At 36.8% G+C, this 17,704-nt stretch overlaps 1 protein-coding gene across 3 annotated transcripts; it reads right to left on the bottom strand.

The window, feature by feature from the left end:
• Nucleotides 1–21: 21 nt before the first annotated feature.
• Nucleotides 22–13,682, bottom strand: LOC113054485 (CUE domain-containing protein 1-like). Of its 3 annotated transcripts, XM_026220068.1 has the most exons (13): nt 13,422–13,682; nt 10,789–10,975; nt 7,690–7,860; nt 5,987–6,571; nt 5,768–5,898; nt 3,925–4,051; nt 3,473–3,704; nt 1,560–1,625; nt 1,171–1,260; nt 938–1,082; nt 668–726; nt 487–559; nt 22–400 (listed from the first exon to the last, which is right to left on the bottom strand). In XM_026220068.1, coding segments are annotated over exons 4-13 (1,233 nt in total). In that variant the 5' UTR covers nt 6,296–6,571; nt 7,690–7,860; nt 10,789–10,975; nt 13,422–13,682; the 3' UTR covers nt 22–399. The 3 variants fall into 3 exon arrangements, with proteins under 3 accessions (XP_026075853.1, XP_026075854.1, XP_026075855.1); XM_026220069.1 differs by lacking the exons at nt 10,789–10,975; nt 13,422–13,682 and having other exon boundaries at nt 989–1,082; nt 7,690–8,916; XM_026220070.1 differs by lacking the exons at nt 1,560–1,625; nt 10,789–10,975; nt 13,422–13,682 and having other exon boundaries at nt 7,690–8,914.
• Between the last annotated feature and the right edge of the window lie 4,022 nt (nt 13,683–17,704).

Below are 17,704 nucleotides of genomic sequence, written 5' to 3'. Positions count from 1 at the left end.
AAAACCTATCAGATAATAATGAGAATTTAAAAGAGGTTTATCTATAAACATCAAAGGAACTGTATATAGACTCCAGGCCATTAAAATTACTCCTGAGATAAACACAGATTTTCTTATCAAGCTGAGCAATGAGGTTTTGTGCTTGTGGATGTTCTGAGTCCCGAGGCCCAGCACAGCATTCTTCTAAACACCACCAGATCTGCTACACCACATGACAGTCCTAAACTAGACTGTAGAACCAGAATATTACAAACAATATAGAACTTTGATGATTTTATGGTTCAGGTTTAATAAAGCATTGCAGGAAACTAATGAGTAAAATCTCGATCATCATGACGCTTTAGTCTTCAGAGCTCTCTAAAGCAGACAACATCGGCAGCTCCGGCCAGGATTCATCCATCTGTCAAAAATCATAAAAAAATATGTGCCAATTATCCATATTCGTCCAATGATGTAAAGATGATAAGTGTATTTGTGAGCACTTACCATGACATCACTTCCTTTGACTCCTCCCCTTCGTCTCTTTCTGAAAGTCTCTTAAGTTTGTTGTCATCCTCAGCTTATAGACACAAACATATTTCCACTTTACGAGGTTTCACCAAATATTATACATTTTATGAAGTGCCGATAGATTTCACATTTGCATTTAGATAAAGGGAATATTTACCCGAAGGCGGCCCCTCTACTTCTTCCAGGAGATTGACGATGGAGGTTGCAGAGCCTTGACTGAGAGGAAGTCAAGGACCAAACACACTACAGGTTTAATACTACAATGCCATATAGCTTAGAAGATGTATTCTAGCATTTTTAACTTAAAAAAGTATAGCTTTTAATTCATACAATACATATCAGAACAAGAAGATCAAAAAATCATATTTAGACATGCACTGACATTACACTGAATCTAGTAGTTATAGGAACAAAAAACACAACATACATAGAAGCAAACTCCAGGCAGCGACTGTCGGGGCTGGACATGTGAGGATATGACTGGTGTTTGGAGAAAGCTCGCTTTTTGGACTTCTTTCTTCTGGTCTTCTCCGAGAATGATCTGGCAATTTCAAAAAGCTTCTTCCTTGTAGCTGCAGGTAATAACGCAGTGATCAAAAAGGGCCAAGAGCTCAAGCCATTACATGAACTTGCTGTTAAACTTCGTCTGCGTTTTCCTACATTTGCCCATGTGCTTGAGTTTCTCCAGGAATAAGGCATCGTCAGAGACTGATGAACAGGCCTCCTCAGACCCCGAGACACAATTATCACCTACATCAAGAGTTAGACAACATATGGTTGCTCACATTTACCAATCACATTTTCTCCTTTGCGTTCGGCAGATGATTAAATAATGACAGATTTTTTTTTGTTTTTTTTGTTAAACAGACTAATTTAACCTTATGATAAAAAAAATTGTTAAATGCTGCAAAAGTGTAGAATGTGGTCCCTGTAGGCCGTTATCTGTGTGTTTTTTTATGTGGCGGCACCGACAGGTTCAGATGAAGCTTCCTGTCAGTGTTTGTGTGGCAGACATGGCTGATGGATGGATGAAGATGAAGGGAATCTACCTTCGGCGGAGTTCTCTGTGCAAGCGGATGAATGACCACACTGTGCTTTCTCGCACCTCTGATGATCTAAAACACAGCAGGTAACAGGGTCACTGAGGGCAGGTGAAGATCGGTCGCTCCAGAGTGGAGACAGTGGAGTGAACAACACAACACTGCACACAGTGAGCGGTTCACACACACAACCCTCTGGGGTTCATTTAAAAGGCACTTTAGCAGAATGATAGGAGTGATAGTCTGCAAATATGAGAATGAAAAACATTGCAAATCTTTTTGCAAATAGAAAGGTAGAAAGATTCAAGTTAAACATGTAGTATTCAATTCAGTTAACTGTGAATTTATCTGTATGGTGCTTTTCATTATATTAATCATCCTAAAGGTAGGTAAGGTGAGGAAGAAATTTTGGGAGGAACTAAAACTTTGAGGGGGCACAAAATAGGTAAAAAAAAGGTGCTTGAATGCAATGTTGGTTAATGAGTTCTTGGCTATGAACAGGGTATCTGCAGGATTTATAAGCTCAAATTTAAGACCACCACAAATAAAATTAATACCACATGAGCAGGGCAGGGTAATGTATATAGTGACATATTGAACTGTAAAATGACTGTAAAAAGCATGATTACAGGTTTTCACAATTGTTTTATATATATATAAAATTATAAACTTCACATTTCAGAATTTAAACTATTTTTAAGAAAATCGATTAATTAAAATGATCAATTATTATATTAATTGAAACAACTATTACAAATAAATTATTATATTAATTCAGTGGCGTATAAATATATTTTACGGTCTAAATTGTTTAGATTTTTCTAATGCATTATCTTTTTGTCGATCCACCAGTTCACATTTACAAATGTGTGTTTGCTGCATAAAAACATGGGCTGATTTTCACATTGGTCTGAACAAAACCAGCAGACTTATTGAAAATGCTAATTCATTCCCTGCCAGCAGGTGGCGCTTTCGGAATGGCAGAAATACAGTAGTTCCTCCAATAGCAGCAGAAAACAAAGCAGTGACTTTGAAACATACAGAGCTCCAGTTTAATCAATTAATTCATAGCCTTCTGAAGTTTAATCTTTACAATAAGTCATACCGCAACTCTTGTCTTTCCATTGCCAAATTGAAGACCTCTTGAAATCATAATAAATTAGACTTTCTTGTACCATTTAAGACTGTTTATGGCCTTAATTTTGACTAACTGTAAGACTTTTAAGGACCTGCAGAAACCCTGTATGAATGACAGATTTCCCTCACACTGAGAAATCCAAACATTATTTCATTTTATGTGAATTATGTTTGAAAAATGAGTGTTTGAGTGACAGTGGGCAAGGTGTCTCTGACATAGTTACACTAAACCTTTATGAGGGAAAGGTCAAAAAAATTTCACCACAAAAACTGAATGAATAAAAATCCATTTAATTCACTTCTAAAAGTGTTTAAAAAATTAGGATTAGGTCTACAGTAAATATAACTGAAACAGAATTTAATTAAGTATAAATTAATTAATTTGAATAATAGTGTAACGTACTTTTAATTTAATTTTAATTAAATGTTGGTATACAATTGTATTTTGTAAATGCATGAAACCTATTGTGAACAATTTCTGGCCTTGTAATTTTTTTAAAACAAAAACGTTACAATTAAAATCTTCTGGTAAAGCAGCAGACTTTTTTCTGGTGATCTATGCTGGTCTCTCCAATTATTTAGTCTGCTTACACTCCACCACTTTCTGCATTTCATTTTTTTTTTTCACATTTCCATAATCCATTTAACTCAAATGTTCATCACAATATGTGGGAAAAATTATGTTGCCACTTCCTTTACATATATAAACAACTATATAAACAATAGAAGTCAATATGAAATTCACATTGAGGTCAGCATATTTGTGTGTGTGTGTGTGTGTGTACCTATCTCCAGAGCTATGAGGAAGTCTCTGTTACGCTGTAGCTCTTTCATGAACTCCTGATTCTGCAGAAAAAGGGCTATTCGCTCATCCTCCAAGTATTGTTTCAACTTCCTGTCCTGTTCAGATGACCAAACGCCACCTGACAGGGCACTACTGCTGGATGAAAGCTGCGTCAGGGATGAAAGTGAGGAAGAGGAGGAGGAGGAAGGCTGAGACAGGTTGCTCTGAGAACGCTGCAGGGGGAAAGAAATCAATAATGACATTTTTACTGTCAAATGAATTGCCCTTATCTTGTCTTAAAGTTACTGAATTAACCCAGTGAATTTGAAAGGAATTTGAATCTGGATCTGAATCTAAATCTTTGAATCTGGATCTTAATGTTTGCTAATGTAAACGCATGATATTCAGCCAAGATTTTAATATCGAATACATGTTAATGGTTTATAAATCCACCTGAAGACTTTCTGACTGCTGAGGCAGGATACGCAGGAAGTCATCAGGGAGGTTGCCTAGTAACGGTGGATTCCAGTTCCTGTGTCTGCCGACCTGCTGATGTCCAGGAGGGGGATAATCATCGAACCTGACAAAATGAGTATAAAATAAAACTAATTCTTCTTATGAAACACACTCTTAAAATAAGAAAGGCCTGATTGGATTCTCATCTTGGGATTTAAAGGCACTGTTGTTTGCGGAGTTCACATACTAATAGATCAGTAACTGTTTCCATCCATATATTTTATGAGACTTTTTGTGCTCTTGACGGAAATGCCAAGATGTGCATAAAATCGTATGTGCTCTGCTGAGGTGGAATAAATTCCTCAGTGCTCAGATGATTAGATGAGTGCACTAACCAGTGGACTAATGTCTTTGTACACCATCTCAAATGTTGCTTTAGTCAATCTGTAGTCCCTGAGCAAAAGTCTGTCATCAAAATGATTTGGTTACCTCACAAATCTGTCCCACACAATCCCAAACATCAGGTATCCTGCTCCAAACGCAAGATAACCTGACAACTGCTGGTTGTTACTGGACTTTGTCTGTGAGCTCTGAATGCAAGTCATTTATTATGGATGAGATCAGAAGCTACAATGGCTTCTTCAGTTGCAGTAGCATTTCTTTTGATTCTCAAATGTTTTATATATTCAACATATTCCTTCCGATATTCCTTTTTTTTTTTTTAAGTTAAATTATCAACTTTGAATGTACTATGTAGTCTTCAAGACTTTGATGCTTTGATGTAGTAATATCAAACTAATAAGGGACTTACTTAGAAACCGTTTATTCACTAAATAACTTGTTAGTTTAAACGGTTTACACAACAAAGCAGCAGACTAAACTTGAGAAGTAAAGCACATCAGTTCAAAATGGTTATATAGACTAGCATAGCATTGCTAGCATTAGCATTGTTTTAACATGCTGCTAACATACATAAGCATGTTGCTAGCATGTTTTGACATGTTAGTAGTTATTTTTATAAGGTTTAGCACATTGCGAGAATGTTTTAACATTTGGCTAGCATAATTTAGCACATTGCTAGCATGTTTGAGCAGATTTTTACATTAAACTTTAAATTATATATTTTAGCACGTTATACCAAGGCAGTTGTTAGGCTTTGCTGGTGATATAAAAGCTAGCCTGAAGGAGTTATTGGATGAAAGTTTTCACCCTCTCAAATGAAGTCTGTGGGAATTTGGGCCTGTTTAGAAAGTCCCTTACGGAAATTCCATAAACTAAAGTTAGGAAAAAGTTTGAAAAAAAAAAAGAAGAGTAGAATACACGGAGTAAGAAACTCACAAAAATCTGTGCAGAGTTTGGGGATCGGAGCCTGAAAGTCTAGACTGCATTCATTTGATAAATTTGGTCTCAGAAGAAGAAGAATAAGAAGAAAAATCTTAAATTGTGGATCAATTTGAGGTGAATACATTTGTTAACCAATAGAAAGTCATAAACTTTAGAGCACATTTACCGAATAAATTCCTTAATGCACAACAAAAAGCTTATGTGACTTTGAATCAGCAGATAATTTGACTGGATAACCAATGGACCAATCTCATTGTTACAGCATCTCAAATCTTGTTTTTATTCTTTTTCTTAAATGCCTGGTCCTAAGTCTGTCATCAGAATAATTTGGTGTGAAGAAAAGTAAGAATAAATAGTAGCAGAATTTTTTTTCAAGTCAACATAAAAAGCATTTCAAAAAAGTGAATGCAGATACAATGTCTCTCTCACAGGTTAAAGTCTACTGTTATTATTAGTCATTTTTCCAACAGGAAACATGATTAGTTGTTTTTCTTGCCTGGGTGGCGGTGTGGATGGAACATCTGCAGGATGTTTTCTGTCATAGATGTGCATGTCGTAGGAGGGCGGCGCGTAGACGGGTGGAGGCTCCTCATCTGAGCTGTCCGGCTCCAGTGTTCTTTCCAGGATCTGCAGGAGAAAAAAGGGAAGATTCTTTTGTGCTCACAGATCTAAAAATGCCACACTTTTAGATCTCATTAAAAGTTTCTAGACTCACCTCTGGAGGGATGCTGTCCTCAGAATCCGAGCTGTCATCCGTGGCCTTGCTGTCCAGGCTCATCTGCAGTAGCTGGTCAATGGTGGAGTCGACGGCACCATGGTTGGCTCTCAAGACACACTCGATAACCTCATGCTTCATGCTGGGGAACATCGTCTTAAAGTCATCCATAGCCTGGGTAAACTCCAAACGCCGGACCTGATGTGGAGGCCTTCTGTTATTGAGCTCTCGTGATCCATCGTCGCTCCCTCGTGTACCACTGCCATGGTTACTGTTCGCATTACTCCGGCGGAAAAGACTGGTCATCATTTACAGCACCTCCCTCCCACTCAGAGCTGCCCATTCACTGCAATGATCCCACCCGTTGACCTATGCACCGCCTCCGGACACACCTGTTATCCACTCATGATGCCTCTGGAGGTAAGCTTCCGTATACAGAGGGGCAGCATTGGATAAACTTTTCTTCTGCTGCTGATAGCGAAGACTCAACCACATCCACGGCTGGCTGGGGTTCCCAGAATGCCTTGCTCTCGCTCTCACAGTCAACCTCAAGCGAAGTACAAACAGCAGCCCACTCCTGAAGACCTACATTAGAACAGCAAAATGCTAAACATTGCTTATATTGAGAGAATTTTTTTTTTTTTTGAAAAAAATACGCAAAAACATATTTTTAAATATAACATTTATAACACGTAGTCTCTCTTTTAATATGAACACTGTTATTTTAGTATTATTTAATATATATAATATTATATTAATTATAAGTATTTTGAATGTGATTTTGTTTTCTATATTCAGTTTTTATTTGAACTTGACTTTTTATTATACTATGTTCTTTTGTCATTTTTATTTGTTTTTGTGCATGGATTTTTTCTTTTTTATAGGTTTTATTTATTTTTTTATTTCAGTTTAATAATGTTAATACTTCAACCTTACATGTTTATTTATAAAAAAAATGTCATCAAGTCACCAAGGCAATTTAAAATGTATGTTTTTTTTATATTGTATATTTAAGCTTTGTTTCAATAACCAAAAATGATTTTTAATATAGATTTACTTTTAGTTAACAGAAGCAACACTGAATATATATAATTACACCATTATAGAAATGGTTATAGAACTTTACTTTAGACAAAGGAAAAGGTCTATCACAAAAATTACTTTAACATCTATAGGATGACAATAGTGAAAAATGTCTTAAAAACAGACTAAAGAACAGACGTTTCAGCTCATACGTTCTTCAGTGCTTTTGTAAAAGACCTTTGCCTTCTAATCATCTAATTGTGTGTCTTTCAGTGTGCGGACATTTTTAGTTTTTTAAGTGGATCAAATTTTTCTTGATTTACACTCCTGAGAATGGACTGGTTATCTTTTTGGAGCACATACAAAATCTTTTTTTTTTTGATATAGTTCTTTACTTTACATATTTACATTTTTTTGTTTTTTTATAAAATGAATAATTTTAAATCGTGAATCATACATGCACACATGAATAGCATGAGTCATACAGTGGATGGTCCCCATTGGACATTAAATGGATCAGGGTCATTAACAAACAAGGCTTCCATAAAAGATAGGATAGGTATCTTTAGGTACTCTTCAAAAGGGCACATTTTGCCCTCTCACCATACATGATCAGACACTGGACTCATGATGTAATCATGTGCTTCACATGTCCCTATATGTTTCTATTCCCTACTTACCGTCTCTCTGCAGAGGAGATGCAGACTCACACCAAAAGATCCACCAGGAAGCAATTAATGCCAGCAGGATAAACCTTTAACTCCCATCACAGGCTACAGGCTCCTCCATAAAATCCATCAACAGAGAGGTTCGGATATCCCTCGCTCCCATTTTCATCGCTCCACATTAATCTGCACCCAAAACCAAACAGGCAGCGCTAAATATAGCCAGAGACTCTGGCACAGTTAGCCAGCGAGGCTCAGGAACAGTAGCAGCTTAGTGATGTATCTCTGAAGAAGGGCGGCTGTGCCCTTGTGAATAACATGCAGCAAAGCCTGACGTCATCTATAGTTAATATGCCCGCTGAGCTGATATTGGTTAAGCAGGGGTCCGTGTGACCCACTGAGACAGATTAGAGCCAGAGGAATGCCACACAGCGCAGGATCTGATGGATAATTGTGAAAGAGATCACAGCATGGTGGAGATGTCATCATAATCGGGGCAATCATCCTTCCGGTGCAACACAGGAAAGCTTGTTATTTTAAATTACGGCCATCATCAACAGTCAATGTGATCGGAGGCTGCTGGTCTTGTCTCCATGGCAACCCCCGTGACTATCAATCTCGCAGTCGTTGGACCCTCGGAGTAAGTGATTCATTAAGAAAACTCTGAATAAACCACAGCAGTGGTGTTAAAGTGCCAAACCCGATTTAAAGCTTCAGTCAATCTTGCCGTTTGGTCACACACTTGATATGAAATCAGTAAAAGCTGCACTGTAAGTGGAAAGCTTTTCAGATTCAAAACAACTCCAACCTAATTGAATTGTGTGAAGGAAGAAATTCTATCATTTAGACACCTCCATGTTGTTTCAAGGCGGAATTACATTTTTATAAAACATACCCTAAAATAATCTATGAAGGCCTGTTCAAACCAGAAGAGTTAATTATAACAATAACAAAACTAGCATCCACACCAGTGCATTCTGTTCATAATTTTGTCGACTTCCTTAAATGCTCACACTATTGAAAGCATAATAGATTCAGAATGGCTATCATCATTGTGAAAAGTGATTCCAACTATATTGATCTTCCATGTCGTTATAATTATGGTGTGGATTCTGCTGTTCCTTTGCACTTACAGAATGATGTTTACATAACTATATTTATCATCTTCTGCTTGAACGGGGCTTAAATTGAAAACTGATGAATCACTGACTCAGTGAGTTTAATTCAAGAATTGAATCAGTAAGTTTCATGAATCAGATCAACTGATTTGATTCAAAAGAGTGATTCATTTTTCGGAGCAAGGCCATTTCTGGTTCCCCAAAGAACCTTTCAGTGAACAGTTCTTAAAATAACCTTTTTTGGGGGGGGGGGTGTTATATTTATTTAAAAGTTGAATGAATCTTTCTTGACTCATTTTGGAACAGAACATAGAGTAAGTGTGAAGCTGGGAGACACATGACAACCCCATTATTAATAATGAGCTATAAACAAAGCTTTAATGAAATTTAGAAGGAGCCCCTGCCAAAATGATCCTAGTCTCCCTTTCTGTATTACTCTGCCAAATTCAGATGCTTTTTCTGGCTGATTCAGCAGCCAAGAGGAGAGTGAAATCCAAGCGGGCAGATTGTGGTGTCTGACACGGAGAGCTGTTATCACCACAGGAGTCGTCTGTGGGTTCATGCTTATGTCAGAACACACGCCTGCTGTCTACGTATAAAAGCAGCAGCACGTTCACTGGCACATCTCTGCTATCATTAGCTCTAATGGGGCCAAACCCATGAGGATAAATTCCAGTAGTTGCTTACACAATTTATAAGATTTTGTTTTAATTCATTTTATAAGAGCAGAAATGAAAATAGACTGCACTGAAAAGATGCAAGCATTTCCCCAAATGTTAATACAAGCAGGCTTTTGTAATGTTCAGCCCAAAGAAAAAGGGAACAGTTGCATAGTGTGCACTGAACCGAAAGCACGAGCAGGGCTTTGACACTTGTCCTTGTTTCTGACCTGGATCCACTGAGATAGAAGGAGAAAAGTGAAGATGAGAGGACAGGAAGGAACAGTGCAGAGGGGAGTTGACAGTCAAGTATCTTTAAAATAGTGTTTATACTAATACTGAGACAATCAAGTTATACTTTACCTCAAAAACCATAAAACTTTTTTTTACTAACATTCTGTTAATCTTATTTTGTATTCCACAGGTGAAAGAAATACAATGCAAAAATTTGAAATGACATGAGGGCAAGGGGAGCTTTTTGGGATGGACTATACCTTTAATAGAATCTCTGCTCTAAAAGAGGTCCTATTATGCTCTTAAACAAATCTTGACTTTATCTCTCCTAAGTCTGGCATGAACGGCTGGAAAAGTTTCTGTATCAAATGAAGGCCCGCCTTCTGAAATACAAAATGCCCTTTGATTGGTTAGCTGGGCCAGTGTGTATTGTGATCGGCAGCACTTGGCGTCTGGTCGGGAAATGTCATGCCCCTTACCATAGCCACACTTGCGAGCTTCTGTGTAAATACTGCATCAAAATCAAATCAATTCACTCAAAAAAACTCAAACAACAACATTACAGACTAACTACAATTGAAAAGCATAATAAGACCCCTTTAAGCCATAATATAATGATACTAAAAACTATATTAGAGGCATGTGGTCACTCATGGACCCTATCCCAGGATTCATTGAGTGGAATAAAACTCAATGAATAAAATAAAAAAATCTCATGCTTTCTTCTTCTTCCTTTTACTAGTTAAAAAAAAATTTACACTACATTTTCTCTGGAAAAAAAAAAGATGTGCACAAAAAAAACTGCTGTAAATACCACACAGTACTACATAGTAAAATATTATCATTATTATAATTTAATTATTACATAGACATAAATGGACCAGAGACACAGATGTGTTAATTCCATCACATCATACTGTAGCAACATAACAGCACCGTAATTTATGAGTCCGGCACTATATTGGGGCGTTATTAGTGCACAACCACACTAATGCCTGTCTGGCTAGAGAATTATAACTGAACAGTGCTTAATTTATCTTAATAAATGCATAATCAAATCAAATGACAGAGAAAGAAGCAGCAGACTAAGGGTGAGATCTTACCAGCTGAAGAGATCGGCTCTGATCACATTACTCGATGCTGCATTCCTCCATGTTGTATATAATCAGTGATTGTGTGTGACAGTGTGTGACAGCAGCGCTCCAGCTCGTCAGATGGTGGATCTTTATCGGCTCTTGAGAGAATGAGCTGTGGGCAGATTATCCTCCTCTTACCGCACTCAAGAGCAACCTAGTGGATACAGGTGAGTAAAGCATCCCAGCATTCATTACAAAAGATCAAATCAACCCCATTGCATACATATTCATTCATTTATTCATTTACATATGAAAAAAATATAACAGTATTATATTCAACAAGAATCAGAAGATTTTTTTAAATAAATTAATATTTTTATTCAGCCAGGATAAATTCAATTGATCAAACATCAAAGACAAAAACAAAAAGTGTATTTCAAATGAATGGTGTTTTATGAACGTTCAATTATTTACATAATCCAAAATTTATATGCATCAAGGTGTCCACAAAATTAATTTTAAGCAGTACAACTGTTTTCAACATTGATAATAATAAGAAATGTTTCTTAAGCACCAAAATCAATGTACTGGAATGATTTCTGAAGGATCATGTGATGCTGAAGACCGGAGGAATGGCTATTAAAATACATTTTAGATTATTCATATATTCAAATAGAAATTAGTTATTTTATTTCACGATAGTACTGTTTGTTTATTGTATATTTGGATTCAGCAGTATATAGACCTGCTTCAAAAATATTTTAAAATCTTGCGTATATACTCATTCGCATTCAAAGTTGTAAAATAGCCAATAAACGCTCTATCTATATTTATATATCTAAAATGCAGGGGCACAACTGAACATCTGATGAGGGGTATATAAGATCAGTTTTGGCGCCCCCTAAATTCTAGCCCCTAACACTAACTTCAACAGAAAACTTTCTGCAAGTCAATGACCAAAAGCCCATTAACTAGCTTGTGCAATGACAGAATACAAACTCATCAGGGGTAAAAAAAAGTGTCAAAGGTCCGAACCCTCTCCCCCATTTTCAATACCATAGGAAAAAAGTGTGTTATATAATATCCCCTTCAACTCCAGGTGGTTGAGCTCAGACAATAGAACACTTCTGTTCATTTAATTTTTTTCAAACACATTATATTGCTCACTTTTTAGTTATGCAAATGTAAATAATACTCCTGAAAACTCCCCCGAACTACTACCAATAGTGCAGGCGTGCAGGAAGAGGGGCCGAGGTTGAAGTGCTACAAAGAGCTCTTGCACCATACATTATAGTTATCATTTTTTATCCGCTTAGAAAATCGCTACATTTTATTTTGTGTCACCATACTTAGTGTAATTACTCATGTAACTGTATTTAAATAGGGAAAACATGGAAGTGTTTGGTAGCTTCTAAATTCATCCTTGTTTGAATCCTAAGGAATGAATGTTGCTAAGCTAAACGCTAACATAGTGGCGCTGCATGCTTTAGTGATTAAGTGCACGCATTGAGATGGGAGAGGTACGTATGAACTCGTCTAAGTTGAGGGAAAAACATAGTGGAATATGGAAAAATGGTGGTTTTCCTTTAAGTGAAAGATTTCTGCCACCTGGTAGAAAAACAAATATTATTAAAATAAATGTCATGATATTCCCACTATGGCCACTAGATGGGGCAGAGGATCATTCATTGCCTCATTTACCATTTCCACTCTGTAATATAGCTCTTTTCACATGTTTTGCTTTTGGATTTATATTTGGATGTTATAAATTGCTACTATAACATCTCAAAATAACCTTTTTTTTTTGTCAAAATTCAACATTGTTTTGTACTAAAGTATGAAGTAGCAAGTTTTCTACAAATGACCTATTTTAAATTTAAAACTGCAATTTTTGGCTAAATGTGGCTAGTTTGTATCCTTGTTAACAACCTACTAATTTCCTCTTAAATGTAAATCAAATGCCCAATTCCCAAACCTATTGTGACTTCATTTTTTGAGCATTAGAACTGATATTAACGTTAATCACTTATTTGCCCTCTATTAGACAGCAATGTCAAATGTTGAATGACTGCATGACTTACAATGAAAAAAATTATAATAATAGCTTGATAATTTATATTAGTTCACTTGTACATTTCTGTATTTGAATGCATAGTTTTTCTTTTCTCCTTTGTCTTTTCTGTTCTGCGTCCCAGAGCGTTTCTCTCCTCTATTCATTTTGGTCATGTGACTCTGTCTGTGGCGGTAATGTGTCAAAAGGTGAGCGGTTGACATGTAGCCTACTCCGTTTATAATAAATACTTTTTTGAAGTTATTAAAAATGCATAATAAAAATGTTTCATTACATTATTTTTAACAACTAAGCGTTGTTTATAAGGTTTTATTAAAGAACACAATGATCTCGGTAAAACTGCGCCTCCCTTCATGCCGCGTCCCATGCTTAAGTTACCCCGATTTTGGGCCAATGCTCAAACAGAAAACCCCACAATAATATAGCTTATATCGGGCGTAACCACTTTTTTTCTGTTTCAATAATAAATGTAAATGATTTATTACTTAAGTGCTCAATGTTGATGCAACATCCAAATTAGATGTTTTCATGAATATAAATGAACGGAGAGAAATGCTCTTCAAATACTAATACAGCTGCCTGTACTTACAGACACGGGCAGATGGTGAACAGCGGCGCCCCGAAAAAAGCGCAATTGTTCCTTCAGTGGGGCTCATTGTCTTTTATCCCCGTTGTGAGGCGACAGTTATGGGTGAAACAAAAGACCTTGAACCCGAAGCACCTGCTCATGGACACGAGATTAAACCCAGGGCTGATTGTATTGGGATCCCAGGGGCGCGTCACGCCTGATCAAATGATGCGGCAAGCGTGAGGCCGTGAACGCGCACCAATGGAGCCAATGCACATGGAAATTAGTCCTTACGACCAATATGAGATTCTGCTAAGAAAAAAAAAAAAAAAAAAAAAAAAAAAACAGTATGTGGGGGAGGGGGAGGGGACCATTGGAACAGGGCCAGATGGAGAGCCATGAATTAGAGATGAAAGAGAATTTCTTTTAATATAAAATAATATAAAGCCTCATATTAGGCATTTTAAAACGCACCACATTTTGCAGAGATGTATTTCCACACTTTGTTTCACCAGCAGAAATATTAAGTTTTTGATGCAAAATAAATAATGCATGAATCTACAATAAAAATTCTAGTTATAATCATATAAGTAAATATATGCAAAATAACTAAATAAAATAAAGCCAGAAGTTGGTTCAACAATCAGTGTTTCCAAATCTGACCAGCAAAAATAATTTATTTGAACTAAAGAATAAATGGAGAATATTATTGAAAATAGATGCTGGTAGATCTCTTACACACACATGTAGCAGTCATGTTTTACAGTTTTTATTTAGACAATCCAAATAAAAGGCACATAAAACATTGCGCATGTTTACATAGTTATTTCTGACAAACTTACATTTAAAAAAAATGTAGGAATGTTTTTCTTTCTGCTACTCAGAAAGCCTAGTCTTCATATATACAAAATTACCATTGTTAATGTACTAATACAAAAGTTTTATAAAAGGTTATTTTGCTTTTCTTCGCTCACATGTCTATCTGTTCTCTAAGATCTTCTGATCTAAACACTTCTGTACAAACATATACATTCAACCGCTTTCACAGGGGCTCCAAAAATCATCCAGTTCATCAACTGAATCAAAACAAACAACATTAGACTCAATTCAAAAAATGTTCACTTCATTGGATTTCATAATTGGTTTCAATTTGGCAAATAAAAGAGGCAATTGTAATGCATCTACCATGAAATGCAGAAATGTGCATTCTCACTCTCCCACAAAGTAAACGATAGAAACATGCTTTTGTTTGTTCTAGTGTGATGGGAGAATCAAATGCTTCACACACACAAACACACACACGGATCACGGATTCATTGTGTCTGATCAGGAAAAAGCATACCCTTCCTGAGACTCAGTGCTGGGGTGGACGGCATCCATTCAGACACTCCAGATCATCACATCACATAATGCGGCGGGAAAACTACCCACAAAAAAAATTGGCATACAAGTCGAATAATTAGTGTTTTCAACTACAGCAGTCTTCTCTCTGGCACCTGCTCCATCCACAGGAAGCATGTAGAGGAAGTGGCCGATATATACCTAAATTCCTTCACATTGATGACAGGTCCGTGTAGTGAATTACAGTTCACACTTCCTACTTTATACTATTGTTCTCATTAACACAAAACAATTAAACTCTTTAGTCCACACAGCCCAGCACGTAACCACCCACCACAGTGTAGAAATTTCCAGAGGCAGTCTGTAAACATTCTCCATTATTTCAGACTGAAGACATGCGTTTTATTTTAAATGGTGTTTCTGGGCTTTAGCTACGGGAAACAATGGTCTACAAAATCCAAAACACTGGAGCCAAATAAAATGAGCAGGATGGTGCTGCTGTTGAAATAACACATAAAAAATAAAAAATAATAATAATAAAAAAATAAAAATAAAAAAGCAAATCTAAAAACAAACGAAAAAAAAAAAAAAAACGTACAAAAACATTTAACAAAAAAAACAAAAAAAACAAACAACAGTAAATAGAAATAAAACCTGAAACAAAACACACACACACAGGAAAGAAATAAAAACAAAGTGAAATATTTACAAACATGAATAATTCCAAGGCATTTTCCTGGTATTATTCACATTCGTTTCATATTCTCAGGACATTTCCTTTGTCAAAATTTTTTTTTAGAACAGGGATCTTGCAAACATTATATAAAATACTAAAAACAAGGTTATAAAATACTTTTAACAGGCAAAAATCCAAATTAAACCTTTATAGGTCTTCAACATGGTACTCCAACCAATAGATGGCGCTGTTTTAAATGAGCTGGTTATCTAACGCTCATAATCCCTGTCCCAAAAAACACACTTGGCCCTTACAGTCCTTCTCCGAGTCCACGGTTTGGTGAAGTAATGCTGCACAGGCTGTCGAGTAGTAGTCTGCACAAACAAAGGCCATGAGACCATAGCGACCACATCAAGTGCACCATTTGGGACACATCATGATATTTATATTTAGATAATACTGCCTCATTAGACTATGGATATGCTTTCAGTTCAAGACTCTCTATCCTTACTCCAAACGTTTTCTTCTGTATACAAAAAGAAAAACACGCAACAGCTAACAATGGCCACATAAACAATATGCGAAAGAACCTGCCCTCCCCTCATTAAAAAAACGAATAGTTGTAAACATGATGAACGCCATTAATAATAACAATAAAAAAGTTCTCTACTGTACCGCTTCATATTTGCCACACATACAAATGCACGCACGCACTCACACCTCTGCGCAAAATCTAATGTAAAAAAATATTGTAAAAATTCTCCCTCCCAATGGAAGCAACAGTTCATTTCAAATTAATTTCCTTAAATACCGATTAGCAGGTTACACTTCAAAATCATTGAGGTGCTCATCGGCACTGTTTATGAAAAAAAAAAAAAGTTCGAAATGCACATCAATTATTGCATTTGTCCTTAAAAACGTCCTTCGTCGGGGTTTGAAGTGCTCAGATGGGTTTGCGAAATGCCTTGCTAGAGAGCTGCTCAGCAGGTGCGCAAAACGCAAACATATTTGAAGGCCAGAGAGAGTTGGAAATCCGTGCAAATCTTCTGCTAGTGTTGCAATGCAGCCATGGGATGGGTTGGTTCATGCCACTCAGGCGTCAGTAGCACGGCAGTCAGGGCAAAAATGCTGGTCAGCGCCCCTGGTTCTACCAGTGAGAAGACGGTAAGATTTGGGACAGGAAGGGCATAGAGTCCATAGATCTCATGGCGATGTTAAGCGGAGTGGCGATGTTCATGGGACATGGGTGTGGTGATGGCCACTGGGTGGGCGATGTTCATGGGCGCTGTGGGCTGGGATGTTGACTGATGCGATGTTCACTGGGCCGGTGATGGTAACGGGGTGCTGCAGGCTGACGGGAGACGTGATGTTGACCGTGTTGGTAGAGATGTTCATCTGGGCTGCTATGGTCACAGGGTGGCTGGTGTGGCCGCGGTTCATTTGCAGTGGTGATGGGGTTGTGGCTGTAACTGGTGTGGTGGCGGCAGAGTTGCAGACGTCACTGTTATCTTAGAGAAAGAGAAAGAGACAGGAGAAGCGTTAACACTTTTTTTGAGGGTTTGGGGTGTATTCTGTTCGCCAAACTATCTGGGATCTACACTAGGTATAGCAAACCTACACCTAGACCAGACCAGAAGATGTATGTGAGCATTTGGGATTGAACTTCCTGTTATCAACAGCAGAGACAGCAAACTGTTAATGTGTTGTATATCTGCTTTCGACCTTTTTTGTTTCGTTTCATTTTTACCTTTTCTGAGCCCTGAGTGGTTCCACTGCCAATCTCCTATTTAGAAACAGACAGAGGGTTATGATGGGCAGGCAGCTGCCTGCAGTGATGCATTATGGGACTTGTGACAATGTAGGGCTGCAGCATTTATGCTCAGTGTGAATTCAGACATGACTATCACATTAAAATCTAAAGGTTTTCCATTTAATGTGAATGCTGCAGGTTCAATACAGGTAAAGCTATATAGACAGCATGTTGACAGACGTTTGCAAAAAAAAACATAAACAATTATTATTACATTATAAAGGCATTACTGTTAACAATTTATTAACTAATCTTTGAATTCTGAGGTATTATACAACTTAATAGTATAACATAATATAATAATACAATAATGGAATTGTTTTTGACTGAGAGACAAAATAATATATTAATATAATCAAAAAGCTATTAAATATATTAAATTATAATACAATATTTTTTTCAAACACATTTTACCATATTATTTATACTATACAATTAAAAATGGTTTTCAAAATACTTTCAATATTAATAGAATTA

This window comes from Carassius auratus, chromosome 35, assembly GCF_003368295.1.
Source record: "Carassius auratus strain Wakin chromosome 35, ASM336829v1, whole genome shotgun sequence".
Lineage (NCBI taxonomy): Eukaryota > Metazoa > Chordata > Actinopteri > Cypriniformes > Cyprinidae > Carassius > Carassius auratus.
This window is presented reverse-complemented; position numbering and strand designations above follow the sequence as displayed.